This window comes from Trifolium pratense, linkage group LG5 (genome assembly GCF_020283565.1).
Source record: "Trifolium pratense cultivar HEN17-A07 linkage group LG5, ARS_RC_1.1, whole genome shotgun sequence".
NCBI lineage: Eukaryota > Viridiplantae > Streptophyta > Magnoliopsida > Fabales > Fabaceae > Trifolium > Trifolium pratense.
Genome location: NC_060063.1, coordinates 45,722,486 through 45,747,329, shown reverse-complemented (window position 1 = coordinate 45,747,329; position 24,844 = coordinate 45,722,486). Strand labels below are relative to the sequence as shown.

Below are 24,844 nucleotides of genomic sequence, written 5' to 3'. Positions count from 1 at the left end.
ATAAAACTATAATAACCTATATTTAATTAAGGGGAAGATTTCCGTCAAAAAAAAAAAAAGAAAAAGAATAAGTTGATTAGATTCCGTAAAAAATAAAAAATAAAAAAATAAGTTGATTAGATCTGAAAAAATAAAATAAGTTTTTTTTTTAAGACTGAAAAAATAAAATAAGTTTTTTATCATAAAAAACAGGAACTCTTCCAAAACATTGTACCACGGTGATTTTTTTATTCACAAATTATATAGATATGTACCGATAAATTTGTTGATGTGGATGATTTTGATTGGTTTATAAATATTATTTATTAATTTTTCTATATTAAATAATATTAGTGTTCTGGACTGGGCCAGGAGCTGGCCCAATCACTTCTGCCCGACATCTGGGGCACAGCCCAATAAGGGGAGACTTCCCCGACACGTCAGCCAATGACGTGCCCTGCTCGGCATAATGGGTAAGCAGCACGTTAAACACGTGCTCGTCTATCCATGCATGTTGATCCGTTCCACCTTAGCTTAACAGCTAAGCAGCACGTTTAGCACGTGCTCCTTTGTCCAACCACATCTGTCATTGAGCCTATCCCTTACCCGCGAATAGCGGAACGGCTCCACCAAGATAGAGGCGAAATAACGGCCTTCCCCTACGATACAGGGACTATCTTGGCAGTTGAGTCTATTGGGCCAGTTATCCCGGCCCAATAGACCAACCTTTGGCCCAGCGCTGGGGGCACTATATAAGCTCTCCTAGACAGGAGAGCCAGGTATTCTAAACCATTCTACACTTTCTTTCTCTCTCTTCTTTGTATCTCTTGTCCTCTTTGCTGACTTAGGCATCAGAGCACCTGCAGGTACAAACCCCCCCTTTGGTGTGGAAGCTTGCTCAACGGACCGGCCTCAACCTTTCTGATCATCAGGTTAGATCAGTGGCGCCGTCTGTGGGGACTGAGTTCCTCCCCTTCTTTAATCTTTCCTAAAGAAACAAAGATCAAAACCGATTCTCTCAACAACTTTCATGGCTAGTTCATCACAGCAACTCAACACCGATACCGGCGATGACAACGTGCTCAACGTTCCACCCTCTCCGCCGCCGCAGCATAACACCGTCCTATCACCGGTGCGTGACGATACCACCGTACCACGCGGTCCAGAAACCGACTCTCGCGACGGACGGGAAACCTCACTCTCTTCCGATGAAGAAGACGTCGAGATCCTAACCGATCGTCAGATGGGCAAACGCCCGCAATTGAAACAAGAAACTCCGGCAAACAACGCTGGACAACCCGCAATCTTGGCCAATTCCGAGATCACGGCCTTGATCGCCGCTCTGAAACAAACAACGGAGGCCATGCAGGCTCAAGGTCGTCGGTTAGACGAACAAAGTGAAAGAATCACCGCGCTGGAAAGGAGCCGGCGCCGTAGAAAGACCAACTCTCCCCCGCGGAGACACCAGGCTACTCCTTCCCCTCCCCGTCCGGCGGCCGTCAAACATCGACGCCCCGACCTAGAGAGGGTCGAAGTTACTCCTCGGAAGAAAGATCGTACTCCTCCTCATCGCGAGGGAAGGTCCCCTCCGGGCAAGAAAGGGAAGCACGAAGCCCCGCGCCGCCACTCACCTCAAGGGTTGGCGCTGATGGCCAAGCATGGCGCGTCGGGCAGCTACCGTCCTCGCAAATCTCGCAGTCCAACGCCCATGCCCGGCGATTATTCTCCCAGGTCGTCCGAGGACCATTCTCCCAATGGGAGTGACGAGGGTGATCCCCGATGCCCCCTGTCCGTAGACATTCTGAGGAAGCGTGTTCCAAAGGGCTTCGAGAGACCTCCTACGCTCCCCGCGTACGATGGTTTGACCGACCCCGACGATCACATAGCTAATGTCAACGCTAACCTGGATTTCAGGAATATTAGCGGTGCCATCAGGTGCAGACTTTTTCCGACCACGCTGAGGAAAGGAGCGATGGCATGGTACCAAAGCCTGCCCCCTCAATCTATCCACTCGTGGAAGGACCTTACAGACCAGTTCTGTAGACACTTCACTGCTTCCCGCAAGCACCCAAAAACTGTGCACGCCGTGGAGGCCATATACCAAGCTGAGGAAGAAACTCTCCGCAATTTCGTCGAGAGGTTCAATAAGGAGGTTGTGCAGGTCGAAACAACCGACGATATGAAGAAGTATTTGCTGCAGAGGGGCCTTCGCCCGGGCAGCGATTTCGCCAAGGCTGTGGGCATAGAAAAACCACCCACCTGGGACGACCTCCTCCTAAAAGCTCAAAAATACATTGAGTACGAGGAAGTCCAGGCAGCTGATGTCGCCCGCCTTGCCCGACCTGGAAGCAGCCACCCTGCCCGCGAGTCCTCCCATAGGAACGATGATAGGGGCGGCGACAGAGGAAACGACAGAGGCCACAGCGACAGGGGTGGCGAAAGGGGGAGAGACAGAAGAAGGGGCGAAAGACGAGAGTCCCGTGGCCCCCCAAGCGCATTCAGCACCTACACCCCCCTTATCAAATCTCGGGGAGAAATATTTGCTGCAGTTCACATCTCCGAGTTCGACAGAGCAGGTGTGAAGCAACCAAAGCCAACCCCTCTGAAGCCTGGCCAAGACAAGAATAGGTATTGCAGATACCACAAGAGCTATGGTCACAGGACCGACGACTGCATCCAGCTGAAGGATGCTATTGAAATCATGATAAGGAGCGGACACTTGAGGGAGTTCGTCAAAAGAAACAGTGACCCTCGACCAGAGGCCGCGGAGACACGCGCGATCGAGGAGATACCTCCACAACCAGCCGGGCAGAACAACGCCAAACAGATAGCCATGAGCGTATCCCGGCCAGAAGACTTTGCTATCCCCAGCGGTTTTGGGGACACCTATACTGGTCCTACGCTTAGCACGTGGGACTATTTCACAGACTCATTCGTCATATCCGGCGGTCATATGGACAAGCACACCGTCGGATCAATAAAAAGAAAATTCGAGGATCTCATCAACACGTCCTCGAACATGAACGCAACGCTGGACAAAGCAAAGGGGCGATCAATGCCTTTAGCCTTCTATCGAGAAGAGCTGCCCGGTGGAACAGCCAATTTCCAAATTCCCCTCCTCGTCCGGGCAGACATGGCCAACATGGACGTTCGTCGGGTCCTCATCGATCCGGGGAGCTCCTGCGATATCATGTACGCCAGTTTGTTCAGGACCCTACAGCTGGACGAGACACACCTCACCCCGTACTTGGGCTCAGATCTCACAGGATTCAACGGGGCAACCACTAGGCCTTGGGGCTATGTCGACCTCATAGTCACATTCGGCTCCGAGGAAACTGCCAAGTCGATCAGGGTCAAATTTCTGGTCGTAGACTGCCCCTGCCTCTACCAGTGCATCATCGGCAGGACGGCCATAGCAGACCTGATCGCTGTCCCCTCCACCGCCCACCTGAAGATGAAGTATTACACTCATAAGGGGCAGGTTGCTACGTTACACGGGGACATTGAAGCCGCGAGGAGGTGCTTTGACGCAGCATCCAAAGGCAACAACTTCATTGGCAAAGCGCCTGAACCAAAGAAACCAAAGCCTTCCTCGGAAACACCACCAGAGACGTCCCCGGAAGCACCATCAAACCTGCCCGGACCAAATGTGAGCTCTGTTGATCTTGACAGCCGCACCTCCAAGAAAGAACACAAGGAGGAGAAAAAGCTGAAGAAGGAGGAGAAGGAAGACGACGAGGCGAGCAAAGAGCATTATCGCCCCATTCCAGATGGAGACTTTGAGATAGTCCAGTTTGGCGAGGATCCAGAAAAAGGAGTAAAGATTGGGACAGGGCTCCCCGAGCTGGCGAGGAAGCAGCTGAAAGCCTGCCTTAGAGAGAATGCTGATCTGTTCGCATGGCACGCTGCCGACATGCCCGGGCTGGATCCAAACATCGCTTGTCATCAACTTACTGTCGACCCACTTGCTAGTGCCGTAGTGCAACGTAGGCGTAGGCAGTCTCCCGAAAAAGCGGAGGCTGCTGAAAAAGCTGTAAAAGACCTCCTAGAGGCAAATTTTATTTCGGAAGCCAGATACACTACCTGGTTGTCCAACGTTGTACTTGTGAAAAAATCTAATGGAAAATGGTGAATGTGTGTGGACTATACCGATCTCAATAGGGCTTGCCCTAAAGATTCTTATCCTTTACCTTGCATTGATAAGCTAGTCGATAATTCTTCTGGCTTTAAATTATTGTCTTTTATGGATGCATATTCAGGATACAACCAAATCCCAATGGCTGTGGCCGACAGGGGAAAAACAGCTTTCATGACCGAATCGGGCAACTATTACTACAACGTAATGCCCTTCGTTCTAAAAAACACTGGTGCTACATACCAGCGGATGATGAACAAAGTATTCCGGGGAGAAATAGGCGACATGCTCGAAGTCTACATGGACGACATGATCGTAAAATCCCATGAGGAAATCGACCATACCGCCCACTTACGTAAGGTCTTCGAGCAGGCCAGAAAACACAACATGCGATTCAACCCAGAAAAATGCACCTTCGGGGTACGGGCAGGAAAGTTCCTCGGATTCTACCTAACAGAACGAGGAATCGAAGCCAACCCCGACAAATGTCGCGCCTTTACAGAGCTCCCAACTCCGAGCAACAAGATATCTATACAAACCCTGAATGGAATGCTAACCTCATTGTCCCGCTTTGTAGCAAAATCTGCTCAACACGCACTACCGCTTTTCAAATTACTAAGGAAAGAAGCTGTGTTCGAATGGACGGACGAGTGCGAGCAGGCCCTCCAACATCTAAAGAAGGCCCTGTCCGAGCCCCCAGTCCTCTCGCGCCCAGATGTCGAGGAAGTGCTATACATCTACCTCTCCGTCGCATCTGAAGCCGTCAGCGCAGCCCTTGTCCGTGAAACAACGGAAGGACAAAAACCAGTGTACTTTACAAGCAAGGCTCTCCAAGGGCCCGAACTCAGATATACACAAATCGAGAAGGTGGCCCTTGCCTTGATAAACGCAGCAAGAAGACTACGTCACTACTTCCTAGCACACACAATCGTAGTCCGAACCGACCAACCAATTAAGTCATTGCTTGGTCGGCCAGATATGGCGGGCAGGATGCTCAAATGGTCCCTCGAGCTTTCCGAATTCGACATTCGTTACGAAAGCAGGAAAGCGCTAAAATCACAAGTCCTAGCAGACTTTGTGGCCGAAATGACGAATCCATCCTCCGCGACAAGCGAGGCAGACAAATGGACAATATTCGTCGACGGAGCATCGAGCGCCACGGGAGCAGGAGCAGGAATTATCCTGGAAAACAAGAACGGGATCATCATCGAGGTATCCCTAGCGCTATCCTTCCCGACATCGAACAACCAGGCGGAGTACGAAGCCTTCCTAGCAGGACTACGGTTGGCCGAGGACATGGAGGCAAAAGAAATCAAAATCTTCACAGATTCACAACTTGTTGCCTCACAAGTATTAGGAGAATATCAAGCCAAAAATGATAACCTCTCCGAGTATTTAGCATTAGTGAAGGAAAAAATCACTAAGTTCGAGTCCGTGGAAGTGCAGCACGTTCCACGCGAGCACAACAAACGGGCAGACATCCTGTCCAAATTGGCGAGCACAAAAAAGAAAGGCGGAAACAAGTCCGTCATTCAAGAAATACTCCCTCGACCAAGCATCGAGAAGACGACCAACGTCCTCGACATAAATGTCATTGGCGACAAAAATTGCTGGATGACCCCCGTCTACAACTTCCTCGCAAACGGAACCCTCCCCGACAATCAGAAAGAAGCTGCAATAATAAGACGTCGAGCATGCGCATACGTCATCCTCGACGGAAAGTTATACAGACGAGGGTTCTCAATCCCGCTCTTAAAATGTGTCGACGAGGAAACAGTCGACTACATCCTGCGCGAGGTACACGAGGGGATCAACGCCCAACACCTGGGAGGAAGATCGCTGGCCAGGAAAGCTCTTCGAGCAGGATACTACTGGCCCACCATGCAGCAAGACGCAAAGGACCATGTGAAAAAATGCGACAAATGTCAACGACACGGGGACATGCACCTAGCTCCTCCCCACGAACTCAAGTCTTTGTCGTCACCATGGCCCTTCGCTTGGTGGGGCATGGACATACTTGGCCCCTTCACAAAGGGACTCCATCAAAATAAATTTTTAATAGTCACTGTGGACTACTTCACCAAGTGGGTAGAGGCAGAACCCCTCTCCGACATAACGTCGTTCAGGATACTCCGTTTCTTCAAACGCGACGTACTCTGCCGATTTGGAATACCACAAGCCGTCGTCACAGACAACGGGACACAATTCACGGACAAAGGATTCCAAGACTTCCTCGCTGCTCTGGGGACCAAGCAACATTTCACTTCAGTGGAACATCCCCAAACTAACGGGCAGGCCGAAGCCGCCAACAGAATAATCCTGCGCGGCTTACGACGAAGATTGGACCAAAATAAAAAGAAATGGGTCGAGGAGCTTGAAAGCGTCCTTTGGGCCTATCGTACAACACCACACTCCACGACCGGGGAGACTCCATTTCGAATGGTATATGGAACAGAAGCAGTCATCCCCGTGGAGGTGGGCGAGCCATCTCGCCGAACCGAGCAACCGCTCGAAGAGGAAATGAACGACGAAGCTCTCCGTGAAGAGCTCGATCTCGTCGAAGAGATCCGCACGGGGGCATCCCTCCGGGAAGCCACCCTTAAACAAAAAATAGCTGCCCGACATGACGTCAAAGTCATCAAAAGAGAATTTGAAGTGGGCAGCCTCGTCCTAAGACGAAATGCTAAGGACTCCCAGGATGGTAAACTGGCGGCCAACTGGGAAGGACCATATCGCGTCATTGACAAAACAGAAAATGGCGCATACTATCTCGAGGATCTTCGAGGAAAGAAACTTCCTCGACCTTGGAACGCCCAAAAATTAAAACAATATTATAGCTAAGTTATTGCCAAAGTAAAAAAACACTTCTAAAAGGCTGCTCGGATCCTCTAGCAACGAGCCCGACACCTCGACAACGGAAAGCACGCGGGCACACGTGCTCGATCCAATAATTAAAAAGGAGATACTCTGGCTCAGGAAGGGCAGAGCGTCTCCCCGACGAGGATGACCTTTGAGACAAGCTCCTCGTCTTCGTGCCAAGGCTTAACGCCCAGCTCGCGATGGGAAGTTCAAGCCGTGGGGGCGGGCACAACAACGTGTCGGCGTCCGTATTAGCCTCAGAAAACAACTCTAGGCGCTTAGACAGTTCCCTAAACTGTCTAAGTTAAATCCGAGGACGACCTCCTCGACGACACGCGCTCGAAAGAAAAAACTTGCAAATAAAGAAAAAGGTTTTGTTGCGCAGGCATATAACAATGTCGAGCAAATACACAAACACCAAAACCAAAAATTTGTTAAGTTAAAAACGAGCAAGCATAAAGACATGCGTATTACGAACAGGCATAACTTAGCAAAAACAAAGAGCAATAACTTAAACATACACACGAGGAGAATGAAATAAACGAGCAGGATTAACAAAACGGGCATCACTGTTATAAAATACCGGGCATGAAAACCCACTTGTTCGGATATTACAAAAACCGGGCACGCAGGCCCCCAAAATTTGTTATAAAATGACAAATAAAAATTACAAGTAAATGGCGCGCAGGCCTAAATAGCTTGTCGAGGAGGGTCAACTGCTCTCATCATGACCTTCTTTATCCTCATCGGGACCCTTCTCCTCCTCGACTTCCTCCTCCTCGCCATCCTCATCATCCCCCTCATCATCATCATCCTGCTTCTCCTCCTCAAGGGCCATCTCCCTGTACTTCGCCGGAATAACAATCTGCCCATTTTCAACCTTCTTGAGCTTGTGAATACCATCAGTAATTAAGCCGCGATCGGCATTCACAATCTTGAGCTGGGCGATCGCGTTTTTCCATCCATGCACCATGCTCGCCAACATCAGGCCCCCAAGCCTACGGACCTCCTTCACAAGGTCTCCTCGAGTTGCAAACTTGAGAGTCTCCTCGTTTTCATCCTCAAGAGGGGCACACTTGGCCTGCAACATAGCCAATTCCTCCAGCATCTTACTCCTCTGCTCGGCACTACTGACTTTAAGGTTCTCGAGCACCTTATTCGTTTTCTCCAGCTGCTCAGCAGTAAGTCGAGCCTCCTCCATATTCTTAAAATAGTTTTCCTGTTTGGACCTAAGGTCGAGCAGGTCATTTTCCAGCAAAGTAATCTCAGCCTCCAGCTTCCTGTTCTTGACGGCCAACTTCTCTGCCTCATGAGTCGGGCCACCCTCATTCAAAACCAAGGCTGTCTCCGCCAACCGGACCACAGCAGCAATATCTTGGGTCAACTGCTGTCGCCGAGCCGCTTCAGAGGTACCCAGCACAAAGTTCCTCTCCGACACAGGCACCTGAGGGGGGTTGTTGTCAAAGAAACTCCTGTTACTCAAGCAAGGAGGGAGGACGAAACCACCATCCCCCTCCGACAGGTCCACAATGGTAGCCAGGGCCTCGTCCCTCTGCCTCTTAATTCGACTACCCGGGGGCGCCCTAGAGCTCACTACCGGGGAAGACTGGCTCGGACTCCCGGAGGCAGTTTCCTCCAGATTCATTGTGCTGCTCGACCCAACCTTGGCCCTCTTGGTTTTCTTCTTCTGCTTGTCACCTTTGTGCTCGGCAGCCAATTTCCAAAGCTCCGATGCAAGGTCGGCCATATTATCTGCAACAAAACATTAAATGGTCAGTACCACGAGGAGGAGCAAGAAACGAAACATTATAGAAAATAAACACAAGTCCAAATACGGGCAAAGGGAAAATTGAAAATAAATACCGAGCAACATATTTTCCTCCTCGACACTCTTGCATGCCAGTAAAGCCTTGGTGTTCACAAACCGAGGCTCAACCCTGGGCCTGCCTTTCTTGTCGAGGGCAACAGCGCCCGAAGCGACAGTGTAAGTACAAGGCTTGAAGCCCTTGACATAAGTCTTGAGCTTCAAGAACCCTGCCTGTTCCTCCGGGGATAGATCCACGGCAGCGGTCAAGTATTCTTCGGTCCTCATTTCGAAATGTTCGGAAGACCAAGCCAAAGGGAACCGGGGTACCCGTTCAGTCATAGGGACCCCTTGGTCATCAAGTCGGGGAGATCCATCCTCGTCAAACAATCCCCTCTCCATGTAAAGAGAATCCCGGGCAGCTTGCGTCACGGGCTTCACAACATAATATCTCTCCTTGAAACCCCGGGCAGACTCCACGAACATTTTAAAAATTTTCGCCGAGCAATGCTTTAGAGACACCCAACCTTGCTTCTCCTCGACTATTTGCTTCTGAATCTTAAAGATGTGGAAGAAGAGGGGAACGGTGGCCTCGACATTTAGATATCGGCAAAGGATTGAATACGCCCGGATGAACGCCATCGAGTTGGGGTGGAGCTGTGACGGAGCCACCTTCAACCGGCCAAAAACTTCGCACTCAAAATTGCTAAAGGGCAACTTAAAGCCCAATTCCTTAAAGGCCAGCTCGTACATAGCGAATTCATCCTCGGAGAATGTCGAGCAGATACGTTCCCCTTCCTCGGGCAAGTAGGTTTCCCAATTCACTGGCTCATTCCTAACGTCCTCGACGATGGTGTAAAGTCGAGGATCCTCCGCAGTAAGCGCCGAAGCAATGCCCCTCGGCTCGAGCGCAACCCAGTCCAACTCTGGATCCGTTATGGTATCGACCAACTTATGCTTGGAAGCCGCTTGGCTCCCCGTAATCTCCTCTGTGTCTGACATTTCGAACACCTGAAAAGCAGCGAAAATAAAGTGAATTCGACAATTATCAAATCCACCCTTTCACCGCAGATCAAGTGAAAGGGCGTAGGATAGGGCAAGGACGCTGTCCCCGACCAAAAGCCCTTATCAAAATGGCAAACAAAGAAAACAGAGGAAACGAGGAGAACCATTAAACGAAGCCTAAAAACGGGGAGAAGGTCCCCGACACAGAGTTTCAGCAAACTCATTTTCTCATAGAAAAAGCGGGGAGAAGGTCCCCGACATTCATACAATTCGCAAAGACACTTAAATACTCGCGAAGGCGAAAAAGGGGAGAATCTCCCCGACACGAGATTCAACTAACCTAGCTTTTTGCTACATTAAACGGGGAGATGAAACAACATCTCCTCCCCGACACAAAACGCACAGAATCCCAGAGATTCAAACGTTGTTCTTCGTGTTCATCAGGTTTTTCCAGAAACATATGAACGTTTATCAACATTCAAGGGGATTTACCAGAAATCCATCACTATCCGCCCCTATTTTCCAGAAAATTTCAAACGAAATTCAAGGGACATTCATAATGTTCTTTTCAGAACCCAGAAAACCAAGCCAAAACGCTAACATAAAGCGAAAGGCACTGGTAAGGGGCAAATCAAAGCCCAAATCATACCATTTCAAACAAAAAGCAGAAAACCACCAAACACAGTGAGAGTTGGGTCACTAAAAACCCAAAACACTACTACACACAATGATCTAAACTACTAACAAACCCAAAACAAACAATACAAAATGGGTATGAAAGAAGAAGGCATGCAAATCAAACACAGTTCATGAAAAATTGAAATAAACAAAGCACTTTACCTTTGTGAAGAAGAGATTTGAACTGTGAAACTTGAGGAAAAACTTGAACTTTGCAGAGAAATGAAGCAGCAAACGCAAATAAACGAGGTTGCAAAAAGAGGAAAGTTTGCTATGGACCTTTCCTCCCTTATTTATAGGCTGTTCCAAATCCGCGTCCCTGTATCACGAAAAGACACACCTTCTCCAGTATCAGCCGTTGATCAAATCCAATGGCCCTGATCAAGAACCATCAAATGGCCCTGATTCAATCTTATGAGAATTGAAGAGACGCGCCAATCCAACGACCCGCAAATCTCCTCGTAAAACGAAGAGATAGACGCGTACTCCCAAGGTCATAATTGCACCTTTCAATAGCCCACACACGTGGCATTAAATGATGAAGAATCTGTCTTTTCGCATCCCATCGAGCAGAACCACGCGCCCCTCGAGGGATTCGACGCTATCCCCAACGTAAATATCTCCCCGACGTTGCAAACAAGCGCAAATTACGGGCAAGCCAAACAAACATAAGTGAATGTGCCCGCAAAAACAAGCAGCATCAACAAGATGCACTTAACACAACACCTCCTCGACAACCCGTCGAGGAACGTAAAAGCAAATGACATAGAAAGGCAAAATCCCTTCCCCGTAATTTCCTCCACGGACATCCTGGCACGCGTCACGAGCAAAGGGAAGCTTCCTCCTTCGATAATTCTCCTCGTCGTGCCAAGAAGGAATTTACAAGCAACATACCAATGCGCTCCTCGCGCAAACGAGCAACAATCATGATCAATGAACTATGAACTCCTCCTAGGATCGACGGGGAAAACAACTCCCCGACAAGCGGGCCTTAATCTTAAGTCATTACTCCTATGCCTAGGAGCAACGACTTGGGGGGCTCCTGTTCTGGACTGGGCCAGGAGCTGGCCCAATCACTTCTGCCCGACATCTGGGGCACAACCCAATAAGGGGAGACTTCCCCGACACGTCAGCCAATGACGTGCCCTGCTCGGCATAATGGGTAAGCAGCACGTTAAACACGTGCTCGTCTATCCATGCATGTTGATCCGTTCCACCTTAGCTTAACAGCTAAGCAGCACGTTTAGCACGTGCTCCTTTGTCCAACCACATCTGTCATTGAGCCTATCCCTTACCCGCGAATAGCGGAACGGCTCCACCAAGATAGAGGCGAAATAACGGCCTTCCCCTACGATACAGGGACTATCTTGGCAGTTGAGTCTATTGGGCCAGTTATCCCGGCCCAATAGACCAACCTTTGGCCCAGCGCTGGGGGCACTATATAAGCTCTCCTAGACAGGAGAGCCAGGTATTCTAAACCATTCTACACTTTCTTTCTCTCTCTTCTTTGTATCTCTTGTCCTCTTTGCTGACTTAGGCATCGGAGCACCTGCAGGTACAAACCCTCCCTTTGGTGTGGAAGCTTGCTCAACGGACCGGCCTCAACCTTTCTGATCATCAGGTTAGATCAATTAGTAAACCAATTACAATCATCCACCTAAATTGTGTATCGATACATATCCATATAATGTGTACCGGAGTGTTCACCCCAATATAATTGATGAGGTGAGGGGGACGATGGTGACATGTCCAAATAAAAAGAAGGATAATTTGAGATGATTTTTTTTACATTTTTTAATTTTAAATTTGAGCTAATTTTGGTTTTCATCCATGTAATTTATGCGAATTTTGTTTTCGTCCCCGTAATTTGTCAAGTTAGTGTCTCAGAACACGTGGCAGTGGTCCAGTCAACAGATTTTGGCCATGTCAGCGTTTTTGTGTGACATGGACATATTAGGACTAATGAAAGTAATTTGAAATTAGATGGGCAAATTGAAAGAATTTTTTTTAGGGACTAAAACTCAAATTCGCTAACATTACGGGAAACAAAACAAATTTTTGCCCTTTATTATATTTCAATTTTTATTTTTAATTATATTTATTAGGGAAAATAAGTGAATTATTTTTTTTATTCTATCATGTTGGCTTCTAACCCCGCTTATAGACATAATACAAATTTTAACTAGAGAGGCAAGATATAACAAGTTTCAAGACTAACTTATCATATCTTTTTGTCTCATCAAACACTGAATTGTGACATAAGACATAATATTGAGATCTCTTGTTGAATTGAAATAAGTTCGATAGCATATCACAAAGTTTTTTTTTTCTTTTTTTGGAATAAGCATATCACAAAGTTTTGATGATCTTATCTATCTAATGAATGGAGAGTCCTTTTTTAACTCGTCGGACCTGCATCCTCCGTAAATCAACGGATAAAGTACATTATGTATTCTATTGGGGGATTGGTGACTTACCCATCCAATGACTTTGGCACCGGGCATCTTGTATTTTGAATTTCAACCTATACTATAGTAGTCAAGATATGAATAGTCATGTGTCATTTTTGTGTTTGAAATTAAAGAAAAGATATTGTAGTGTTAGGACAGTTATGATGTCTACTCAATGCCAGATGCAAAGGGGCACAATAAATCGATAGATAAATATCAAAAGTTGTCCCATAATAAACTCAGTTGTTGCTGCTATTTATCATATATCTTATCTCTTATCTTAAATAGTATAATAAATCGATATGAACATCATGAGTTGTCCTGTAATAAACCTGATTGTTGCTGCTAGTTATCATATATTGTCTCTTATCCTACCCACTAACGAACCCTTAAGGTGAATAAGTGGAGTGTCCGGATTTAAACCTTAACTCTTACATATAAAATATGATATTTCTACCAACTGAATTAAACTCACAAAACAATTTAATGAAATATTATAAACAAAGGGTAAAATTAGAACAATGTGAAATAAAATACAAATATGCAATATATCATCAATGAGAAAATAACAAAAGAACGACAATGAAGAATATCTTGAATCAATTAATTACATGAAACAAAAGAACAATATATATTTGAAAATGAAACAAAGGTAGTGCATCTTTAACCATGAAATCCTACCAATAATTCATATATAGAATCAAATATAAGAGGTTGACAATATGAAGAGTCCCATTGGATGAAGATAATTCAAATATATGCTCTATTGCCATCATGGAACAAATAAAAGTTTACAATATGAAGAGTCCCATGTGGATGAAGATAATTCAATAAACATTTGGAGCCTTGCATTCATATCTACAATGCGAGAGCTATTCAATATTGTCATAGTATGTAATACTTTTGAATTATGCAAAATATATTTTGCAAATTGAAGCTCAATTTTTTTGTAGTAGAAGTGGTAGTTATAATCTTTAATGCAATATGTTCTAAGCTCTGATGAAAGACAATGTGGAACTTTTGGTGGTTCCTTCCAATTGTTGTACAAATTGTCTTCATTTGCAGAATCCTATAAAAAATTCACATAATTTTTGGTTTTTCAGAAAATAAAACATGGAATTTTACTTAAAAAAAAGTAAAGAAAAAAATCACAAACCAACAAAACCTGAATGGTAAGATGTTGAAGTTTAGAGCAACATTCAAGCATTTCTAGTAACCAGCTCCACCTATTAGGCCAAGATACATAGGTGCTCTGCATGAATTACACAAAACACATTATTAGACGTAAATAAATGTACATAAAAATGGTTAAATATATTTTTAGTCTGAATAAAAAATTACGATTTTTTCAAGTTTAATCACTGCAAATAGATTTAAAGAAACTAAAATTAAATAAAGTTCATATAATAACTAAACTCAAAAAATCGTAATTTTATAAAGAATAAAAACATATTTAACCTTATAATGAAACCACGAACATGATATATTCATACAAATTCTACATATAGACTCTTCAAGCTAGGCAAGGACTTAAAATTTTCCTTTCCAACAAGAAAATCCGGTATCCGTATACATTTTAGTTGCAAATCTTCGAGAATAGGACAACTTGATAGAAGTTTGACAAGATATTCGTGATGTTCGAAATCGACTTCGTTCAAATGGAGAGATTCGAGAAGAGGAAGATCCATTTGATGAGAAAAATCTTCAACTCTTAGGTTTTCCAATTCAAGAACCTTAAGAGTCTTACAATTAAGAATGCTAGAGGGTAATTTAGTAGAAGTGCTGATGTTTAGGTTTTCAATCCCTCTTTGCATTACAAAGGAAGCAAAATTATCGACGAAATCAAAGTCAAGAGAATTGTTGTTGCTACATTTGAAGCGAAATGAAAGAATTGGCAATGTGATGTTTCGTGAGAATATTGCTATGAATGTGAAGTTTTGGAAGGAAGTAAAGTCTTTGAAGGTTTTGTCCTCCAAGTCGAGAGTTAGGACTGAGAGCCATATTGACTTCCACCTAGGTGAGAGGAGGCTAGTGGCGACCACTTGTTTGGTTGGAATAAAAGAAAGAATGTGACATAGAATTGAATCCGGCAAGTCGCTAATTCTATCTACCGTTGGAGTTGAAATTGTAGGCTTCCGGCGAGAGTTATTGCGGCGACGGCATGGTTTTTCCACTTTTTGGCTTTTCATTTTTGTATAAGGTTCAATGAGAATGAGAATAGGGTTTCTAACCATATGATATATGATTTTAATTTATTTACAGAAGATACGGAAATAATAGTGTAATTAGTATAGGGTTCAAATACACATTGAATGAGAAGATACGGCAATAGTGCTATGCTCTAATCTATGCAAACAGGTTGTTATATTTTTTAGGGAAGGAGGATTCTTATGAAACTATGATAACCTCTATTGAATTAAGGGGAAGATTTCCGTCAAAAAAAAAAAAAAGAAAAGAATAAGTTGATTAGATCTGAAAAAATAAAATAAGTGTATTTTTTTTTTAAGACTGAAAAAATAAAATAAGTTTTTTATCATAAAAAACAGGAACTCTTCCAAAACATTGTACCAGGGTGAATTTTTTATACACATATTATCTAGATATGTACTAGTAAATTTGTTGATATGGATGATTTTGATTGGTTTATAAATATTATTTATTAATTTTTCTATATTAAATAATATTTGTAGACTAATTATAATCATCCACCTAAGCCGCGTACCGATACATATCCATATAATATGTGTACCGGAGTGTTCACCCCAATATATGTATTTGATGGGGTGAGGTGGAAGATGGTGACATGTCCAAATAAAAAGAAGGATAATTTGAGAATGATTTTTTTTACATTTTTTAATTTTAAATTTGAGCTAATTTTGGTTTTCGCTCATCCATGTAATTTATGCGAATTTTAGTTTTCTTCCCCGTATTTTTGTCAAGTTAGTGCCTCAGAACACGTGACAGTGGTCCAGTCAACAGATTTTGGCCGTGTCAACATTTTGTGTGACATTGACATATTAGGACTAAAATAAAAGTAATTTGAAATTAGATGGACAAATTGAATGATTTTTTTTAGGGACTAAAACTCAAATTCGCTAATATTACGTGAAGCAAAAACACATTTTTGCCCCTTATTATATTTCAATTTTTATTTTTAATTATATTTATTAGGGAAATATCAGTGAATTCTTTTTTTTTATTCTATCATGTTGGCTTCTAACTCTGCTTATAGACAGAATACAAATTTTAACTAGAGAGACAATATATAACAAGTTTCAATACTGGAATAAGTTCGATAGCATATCACAAAGTTTTTTTTTTTTTTTTTTGGAATAAGCATATCACAAAGTTTTGATGATCATATCTATCTAATTAATGGAGAGTCCGTTTTTAACTCGTCGGACCTGCATCAGAGGACATCGTTACTATGTTTTATTTCTTGATGATTTTACTATTTTTTTTATGGACTTCTCTAATTTCAAACAAATCACAAGTACATTCCATATTACAACACAGTTTGAGCGTGAAATAAAATGTTTTTAATGTGACAATGGCAAGGAATATGATAATGCTCACTTTTATAAGTTTTGTGAACTAAATGGAATGTCTTTTAGATTCTCTCGTCCTCACAATGGAAAAGGCAAAAGAAAAATTCATACGATCAATAACATAATTCCAACCTCCTTGCTCATGCTTCTATTCCACCAATTTTCTGGCATCATGCTCTTCAAATGGCCACTTACCTGCACAACATTTTTTTCTCACTCACAAGTTCAGCCATCTCGTTCCATCTCATCGTTTTCATCCATTTCGTTTATCATACAATCACACTCAGATTCAAACTCGCGAGTTCAATCTTCTTCTTACCTTAATTAAGATATTCAATCTTCGTTCTTCATTCAGATTCAAACTCGTTTGTTCAACGAAAGCATCAGATTCTCCTCAAATTCTTCAATTAACGTTCAAAATCACTTTCAGGTTCAGTTTCTCACTCGTTTTTGTTGAATAATTATTCCAATTTTTTCATCATATGGTATATTAATAAATTGGGAATTAGGTATGTGTTTTTCATCATATGAGATGTAATAGAAGAATACTATTTCCGTTTGATTATGTAGTTTTTCCAATTTTGTGTTTGATCTGTTGTGTGTATAGGAAACAAGGATCGAAAATTAAACTAGTTGCTTGAAAATTCCTTCTTGAAAATACAGGTTTAAGTTTAAGTTTGTGAAATGCTAAAGTGGGAAGAAGAGTTTTTATTAATGACTGTGAGATTTTTTTCAAGGTTTAAGTTTAATTTTTGAATTATATTTATGAATTTTCTGCAATTTTGTCAATGGAACACAAACAAGATACAAGTGTCAGATGCTTATTGTATGACATAGGTGGAAGTTGAAGCACTTGTAATTCAAGGTCCGAAACTTGCCAATGCAATGAGCCAAGTTAAGAAATTGGAGGTCTCTATCTTGGTACTAGGCCAAAAGAAGCCATCTTCTTTCTTTAGCTGGTAATAGCCCTATCATCCAAAACACCTTCAATTTACATCCTTTTGTCCATGAGATCTGGAGCTTTAATCTTATAAAATGAATATTAATGTCACTATAATTAATGTTATTTTCCTACTTTTGAGTTTTTAAAGTGGTTCAGTCAGTGTTTGTAATTCATTACTTTTTACGGTCTTTGTGGAAGTAGTAGCAGCTGCAGCAACACAGAAGAGTTTGTGGAGTATTGTATTAATAATGCAGAGTGCTTGACAATAGGAGTAAGGAAGAGAAGCAAGGGCAATAATGGCTACCTAATCAGCACCAGGTGGCAACAAAACTTTTGGTTTTTGGCTTAGATTATAGTTATCTACTAGCTAGTACTTACTAGTTTAGATCTCATAAGAGGGGTTAACTGTGGAAATAAATTAACTTTGATATTTGTATTCTCATCTAGTATCTAGTATAATCTATCACACCATGTAACTAATTAATTCTAACTATATATCCTACTTTTACTAATGTAATAAGTCTTGTGATTTTAGGCACTATGGTAATTGTCACCTCAACTACATGTTTGAAAATCACCAACTTGGCCAGTCTTGTGATGTGAGCAATTTTTTCATTATATTTTTGGGTAGATAACTCTGGTGTAGGATCTAGAACTAAAAAGTCATTGTAGGCTTGTAGCACATTAGTAATTGTACTATAAATCTGATAAATAAGTAACTTGCATCCACTTAATGCCAACACTATATATTAGTTGCAAATCACATGCATTTGAAACTGCAAATCACATCCACTTAATGCCAACACTATATATTAGCTGAAAAGGAAGACATATCGTATCCTAAATTTTCCTGCCACAGGTACATTATTGTCGAACAAGGTCTTGTTAAGGATCCTGTATTTTCATTTTGGCTAAATCGTGATCCGAAAGCAGAGGAAGGTGGCGAGCTTGTTTTCGGTGGTGTCGAACCTGCTCACTTCAAGGGCAAACACTGGAATTCCGGTGACAAGGAAAAGATATTGGCAGGTTTGGCAGGCTGTCAACATGTTTGTTCTTTATGCTATGCTTATAATGCATTTTTAATAATATACTTGTGATGGAAAACCCAATGGTAAATACTTGTTTGTTTCTTCTATTACATGACAATAGCACTTTGCTAGATGCTCCATGATACTAGTTTGTGACTGTTATTCAGTTCTGTTTCAGTTAGTAAGACTTAGGGAATCTGTCATTCAGTTCAGTTAGTAAGATATGACTTGAATATGGAGAAGTGCATGATTTTTTATGTTCTATTGATTTTACATGTGCAGGGATAAAAAAAGTGTTGACTTCAAAAAACTTTATGCTCATGTTCACCAGTTTAAGGATAGCAGTGCAAAGGTATACTATTTTATTGAACCAATGCTAAAATATAAGGACCTACTATATCCCCTTGTAGTCCCTGGTCAAACTAGCATCATGTATCTCCTTGTATCTATCCTGGTTAAACTAGATAAAGACCTACTGTATCTCCTTGTAGTCCCTCATAAAACCACTTTAACTAGCATTCTAGATAAACTATTTAACATATAAATGCTGGATGTTTTACATATGTTCTAAAGGAGAAAATGATTTTTCATTTGTGCGGTAACTCATTTCTGTCAATTGCCACAGTTTAGGTCTAATTTTCGGACAGAGTGGAAGCGGAAAAACAACTCTCTTGCAGGTCTTACATCTTTTTACTCTTTTGTAAATCTGCTTTATTGAACATTCATGTTATCTACCTGTCTAGTTAATTATTGTTGCTCCTCCTCATGGCCTTCTTTCATTCCATATAGTTCCTTGCAGGAATAAGAAACCAACATCTGGATCCATTCACATATATTTTTTTGGGGATGATGGGAATTCTAGTCAATCTACAAAGCCGTTGGTGCCGAAAAGGGTTGGTATTGTCTTCCAGTTTTCAGAGAGGTACAAATATAAACTAATAAAATATGGTAATAGGTTTTGTTATTTCATAACTTGCATTTTGTTTTAATCTTGTGTTGTAAATATTGAGCTATAATGCTATAGACATCTACTACATTGTTTCAATTTCACTCTAGGAATTGCTACAGATTAAATGTGGCTCAGCCCAAGAAGAACAGACCTAGAAAAGTTCACAATGAACCAACATTTCAGGCTTACCACATCTTGTAATTTATATTTCTTTTGTGGATACTAATTGCAGCTTGAGTAGGAAATAGTGGCAACTGGTGGCTCAATCCCTATGATGGAATGGAACTGTGTTTCTAAGTGAGTGAATATATAGAGATAATACACATTTCACTTAGATTATGCTTATGTGCCTCTGGGATTTTGTTTGCTCTCCATATGCAATTGCACTTTACATCTCATTGTATTGTTGGTTTTTTTTGACAGTATGATTGTATTGTTGGTTAATCATAGAAGAAAACATGTATGAACTCTAGTATGAGTATCATCTTCTTTTAAATGGCAAAATTACACTACAGATCCTTTATTTTATTTTTTTGTAACATTTTGGTCCTTTATCTTTTTTTTGTAACACTTTGGTCCTTTATCTTTTATTTGTAACACTTTAGTCCTTTATGTTTTTTATTTGTAACACTTTAGTCCCCTTTTTTGTAACAGTTTGGTTCTTTATCATTTGTTATTTGTAACACGTTGGTCCTTTATTTTTTATAAATAAATAAGATAAGGACCAAAGTGTTACAAAAAAAAAGATAAAGGACCAAATTGTTACAAAAAAAAGATAAAAGACCAAACTGTTACAAAAAAATAAGATAAAGGACTTGTAGTGTAATTTTGCCTCTTTTAAAGAATGCATTGAAAAATACATTTTTTTATTCTATGGATGAGTAGCAAAATTAATTTAGTAGTTCTTTTCAACATTAGTCATCAAGTGAAAAACAACATTAGGAAAAGAACAATTAACTGTGCCAAAATTTTTTTTTTTTAAAAATTGTACAAAAAATCATAAATTTCTTTAAAATCTTAAAAATTGGTATTACAAATCTATCAGAATTGAAAAATCCTTTCTTTTAAATTGAAAAATCCTACAAAATCTTTTAAAACCATCAAGATTTTTTTTTTTTGTTAAACTAGTCATTTAAATCTAAATCCACTTTTAAGTTTTTTTTTTTTTTTTTTTTAAACTAGTCATTTAAACTCTAAAATCTAAATCCTACAAAACCTCTATTTTTTTTTTTTTTTTTGATAAAATCTTTTAAAATCGTCTGTATTTTACAAAAGTATTAAACCTAATTTTTTTTTAAAAAAAAGATAAATTGTTATTGTTATAAATAGAGGTTTTTCTGAATGACAGGTAGAATAAAATAATACGTGAAAAGGAGGAGAAAACTTGTGAAAGGTACGCAACTATATTTCTTTTAGAAAATCTGTGTTATTTTGTGTTGTGTTTTTTGTCTATGCATTTGTTAGAATGCGTATCCTTTTTCTCTCTTTGTTTATCATCATATTTTATTTCACTTCAAGTAAACATTTTCCTGGTCGCTAATACTATGGTTTTAAATTACGGTTGCGAATACGGTAGCGGTTGTGGTTGTTGGGATTGAGGTTATTATGGTTGTTATAACTGTGGCTGTTGCGATTGAAATTGTTTTCAAATTTCACAAACTATATAAGATGTCCCCTATCTCCATCATCATTACCTGCTTCAAGTAGTTTTCTTCCTTCATCCCCATCCCGCGGATTTCCAGATATTCCGCGGTGATCCGTCAACCTTAAAAATATATCAAATAAAAAAAATTAAAATATTACTGTGAATCTTATGGCAATAAAAAACTTCATATATAAACAAATGTACCCACATAACATGTAACAATATAGTTAAAAATAATTTATAAAGTACTTAAATTTATATATATATATATATATATATATATATATATATATATATATATATATATATATATATATATATATATATATATATATATATATATATATATATAGCGACTAGGTCAAGAAATGGCCGCACTAGCAAGCGTGTGAGCAATCATATTCGCTTATCGCTTTATAGACTTTACCTCAATGTCCGAATGAAAAAACAAAATACATCTGATCCTACCTATGAATAATGGAACTAAATTCAGATACACCATTCCACATATGATGGATTCCATTCGCTACATTTTTAGAATCGGTTTCAAATAAAACATTTGTGAATCCTCTTTGGCTTAGTTCCTTCATTGTTTCCAACGGTGCACTTGCCTCCCCTTGGTGTATAGCACATCTTCCTTGGATCACATATCTTCGTCCCAAAATAAATTGCCCTCTGTGATCGCGTACACACCATCCTATTAATACATGCTATTTTAATAAAATTTTCGGAGACGAAGTCTCGGCTGGCCGGGAGATAAAATCTCGTCCCCATTCCCAAATCTCTTTCGGTTGAACTTTTTCATCACGGAGAAAATATTCTCATCCCGATCACCACGGAGAAAAATTTCTCATCTTTAAGTCCCCAAATAGAACAATCCCTCGGAAATCTCTATTTACAAATGAAATTAACATCTCTATATCATAATTTGTATTTTCGGTGTTTATACATAGTGTATCAATTAGCGGTTGTTGTTTTTGCTTTATTTCATATATATTTGATATTTGATTTGATTATAATCTTCCACTGGTTCAGATTCTTGTTATAAAATCAAAATAAAATTAAGTATCTGTTTTGTTGTTCGTTAATAGTTAATAGCATAAAAATTTATTTTATTAAAGGCGTGATTCTTTGCAACACGTGATTATGAATAAATTTAACAGAGTCTCAAAGGTTGTTCTTGTTGCTTTCACATCAGAAATGGAAGAAGCGGAGGACAAATTGTCAAATCTACCAAAATTCATTCTTCATAACATACTATCAAGGCTAATATCGGAAGATGCTGCTAGGACAAGTGTTTTGTCAAAGACTTGGTTAGATACATGGTATACTTTTCCCTACTTATGTTTTTGCGATTTTGATTTCATAACAGAGTCGATACAACCAACGGAAGATTTACCTAGGAAGAGTAAGGACTTCATTGAATATGTAAAGAGCAGATTATTATGGTTTTGGGACCGAAGGTTGGCCATCAAAGAATTTTACTTTGCTATATTAGATCTTCGCTGCGTGCCAAATGATCTTGATCTTTGCTTGAAGTTGGTCGTTGAAAGTGGTGTTGAAATTTTAAGTATTTGTTTGCCTAAAGATGGTTCCATCAGCCAGGATGAGAAAGGTCGGGGGGGCGAATGTTATGTCTTACCGAAGGGTGTAATTGAAGTCAAATCACTTACCAAGTTGATGTTAGAAGGGGGTATTAGAGTCGATCAAGCATTCATGAATCATTCGATTAATAAGTTTTTCTCGTTGAGAGAATTACATTTGTTGCATGTCCTTTTGGAAGATAAACAAGCAATTGAGCGTCTCATTTCTTGCTGTCCTTTGATTGAAGTTATAATTTTGATGCTTTTAAGTGGCAGTATGAAGTGTTTGAGCATGCATGGTCTACAAAAGCTCAAGACAGTTTATGTTGATGGAATAAAAGAGGTTTATATCGATGAAGCTTCGAGTCTTAAGAGTTTATATTATTGCCATGATCGTTTGAACACACCATTTAAGATTGATTTTATTCACTGCAAATATTTAAAAGAGTTGCTCTTGTGTTTTAATGGTAATACTATTATCACAGAAAAATGGTTTCTTGAACTATTACCAAAATTTCCATTTCTTGAGACGTTGGAGATATGGCATTGTATACTGTCAGATACGATTAATATTTCAAGTGTTCAACTTAAATATTTAAAGGTATCGGATTGCTCTAACTTGAAGGAGGCCAACATTGATGCTCCAAATCTATTGTCATGTGGATTTGATCGTTTTAACGGCTCAAAACCTATTATATCTTTTTTAAACATGTCTACTCAACTACAAGTCCGTCTTAGTATCTTGATTGATGATTTTGATGTTTTTTATGTGAGGGAAGTTCTCCAAAATATCAAACCTCAAAATGTTTTTATATCACTATCTCTCTCCATCTTTCATAATTATGTGGTGAGTATGAATATGAATATTAACTACTTGTTTGGTTCATTCATTAATTCGATCTATATATTTAAATTGTGAGTATTAATTTGCCCTTACTTTATATGTAGGATGCACCAAAACTAGAGTTGTTGGATATTCCATCCCCTCCACCAAGTATCAAGCATATGGACCTATACATTCTTTCAGAAATAAATGAAACTTTTTATTCAGATATTGTTGATTTCTTACTTTTGTGTTGTGTCCCTGAAACTATATCTTGGGACTTGGATACTTGCATTAATCCTATACATTCTAGCAAAGCATTCGTTGAGGTATGTCATTGTTTCTCATGTTCCTTTAATTTCAAGTTGCGCAAGTGTGTGTGTTACCTTCAATCTTTTATCATTTCTAACTCTTTTTTTTTTCTTTTTATTAATTGTCTAAAACTACAGTTTTTTTATGAAACGCTAAGGAGAAGAAAAGATGATACTAAGTGTTGGTGGCGTGACGCTAGATCTACAACAAATTATGGGACCATGTTAGAATCGTTGCCAAATTTTCCGGCTCAAAGTAATATTACCTCTAGACTATATTTGGACCTCTAGACTATATTGGCTCGAAGTAAATGGTATTACCCATTCATCTTTCTCAATTCGTTTCTCCATTGATTTTCATTATCTCGCATAATTTGTCAAACTTCCACTTTCAACTTACAATTGATGTGTCAAAAAAATAAATTGAAATTGATAGAGAAGGGTAGAAAGTGAGCATGAAATTGCCCTTTTTCTTCTTCCTAAATTAGAATCCAAATTCGAAAAAGTGAAAAACTGTGAGATTAATGACCGTTTCTCCCTTGTACCAAAAAAAAAAAGACTGTTTCTCCTTTCATCTCATTGGTACTTTGTTTTATGTGAATTCATTGTAGAAGGTCTTTAGTATTTTATTATTTTACATAAATTTAATTTAATTATATTTTAGTTAGATTTGTTATTTTTATTTAGCTAGGTTTGGTTATCCCTGCAAAATAAGCAAATTTACCCCCTGCAAAATAAGCAAATTTTCGTTTACCCCTTTTTTGTTTACCTCCTTGCAAAACATTGATTCCCTCATTTTGCTCTCTTAGTGTACAGCAGGACATGTGACTGTGCACATATGCTGACGTGACTTATACACGTGGAAAAAAATCATTTATATTAAAATTTAATTATTTTGCACAAAAAATAAAGATTTACTCCCAAATAAAATTTAATTTTAAATTAAAAATTTTAAAGATTTATTTTCAAATCTTTTTTAATTAAAAAAAATAGAATCTTTATTTTTGAAAACAAAACTTTACTGTTTTTCTGCATAATTTTTTTTAAAAAAAATCCTAAAATAAAAAAAAAAAAACGAATTTTTTTTTATTTTGCACCAAAAAT

At 40.1% G+C, this 24,844-nt stretch overlaps 3 protein-coding genes across 22 annotated transcripts; 2 read left to right on the top strand and 1 right to left on the bottom strand.

The window, feature by feature from the left end:
• Positions 1 to 13,682: 13,682 nt before the first annotated feature.
• Positions 13,683 to 15,099, bottom strand: LOC123886784 (F-box/FBD/LRR-repeat protein At3g26920-like). Its single transcript, XM_045936070.1, has 3 exons — positions 14,404 to 15,099; positions 14,076 to 14,162; positions 13,683 to 13,979 (listed from the first exon to the last, which is right to left on the bottom strand). Exons 1-3 carry the CDS (start codon positions 15,097 to 15,099, stop codon positions 13,683 to 13,685), a joined length of 1,080 nt encoding a protein of 359 aa, XP_045792026.1.
• A 1,378-nt stretch (positions 15,100 to 16,477) lies between these two features.
• Positions 16,478 to 19,874, top strand: LOC123882987. Of its 20 annotated transcripts, XM_045931662.1 has the most exons (9): positions 16,512 to 16,888; positions 17,122 to 17,195; positions 17,296 to 17,417; positions 17,603 to 17,719; positions 18,261 to 18,427; positions 18,712 to 18,781; positions 19,060 to 19,106; positions 19,219 to 19,351; positions 19,486 to 19,874. In XM_045931662.1, the coding sequence occupies exons 3-9, from the start codon at positions 17,344 to 17,346 to the stop codon at positions 19,577 to 19,579; spliced, it is 702 nt and encodes a 233-aa protein (XP_045787618.1). In that variant the 5' UTR covers positions 16,512 to 16,888; positions 17,122 to 17,195; positions 17,296 to 17,343; the 3' UTR covers positions 19,580 to 19,874. The 20 variants fall into 20 exon arrangements, 15 of the variants coding, with proteins under 15 accessions (XP_045787625.1, XP_045787621.1, XP_045787626.1 ...); XM_045931669.1 differs by lacking the exon at positions 17,122 to 17,195 and having other exon boundaries at positions 16,478 to 16,888; positions 17,606 to 17,719; positions 19,055 to 19,106; positions 19,611 to 19,874; XM_045931665.1 differs by lacking the exon at positions 17,122 to 17,195 and having other exon boundaries at positions 16,483 to 16,888; positions 19,055 to 19,106.
• Positions 19,875 to 20,726: 852 nt separating this feature from the next.
• On the top strand, positions 20,727 to 24,342 carry LOC123882984 (F-box/FBD/LRR-repeat protein At1g13570-like). Its single transcript, XM_045931653.1, has 4 exons — positions 20,727 to 20,771; positions 22,222 to 23,453; positions 23,555 to 23,758; positions 23,879 to 24,342. The coding sequence occupies exons 2-4, from the start codon at positions 22,224 to 22,226 to the stop codon at positions 24,029 to 24,031; spliced, it is 1,587 nt and encodes a 528-aa protein (XP_045787609.1). The 5' UTR covers positions 20,727 to 20,771; positions 22,222 to 22,223; the 3' UTR covers positions 24,032 to 24,342.
• The last annotated feature ends 502 nt before the right edge of the window (positions 24,343 to 24,844 follow it).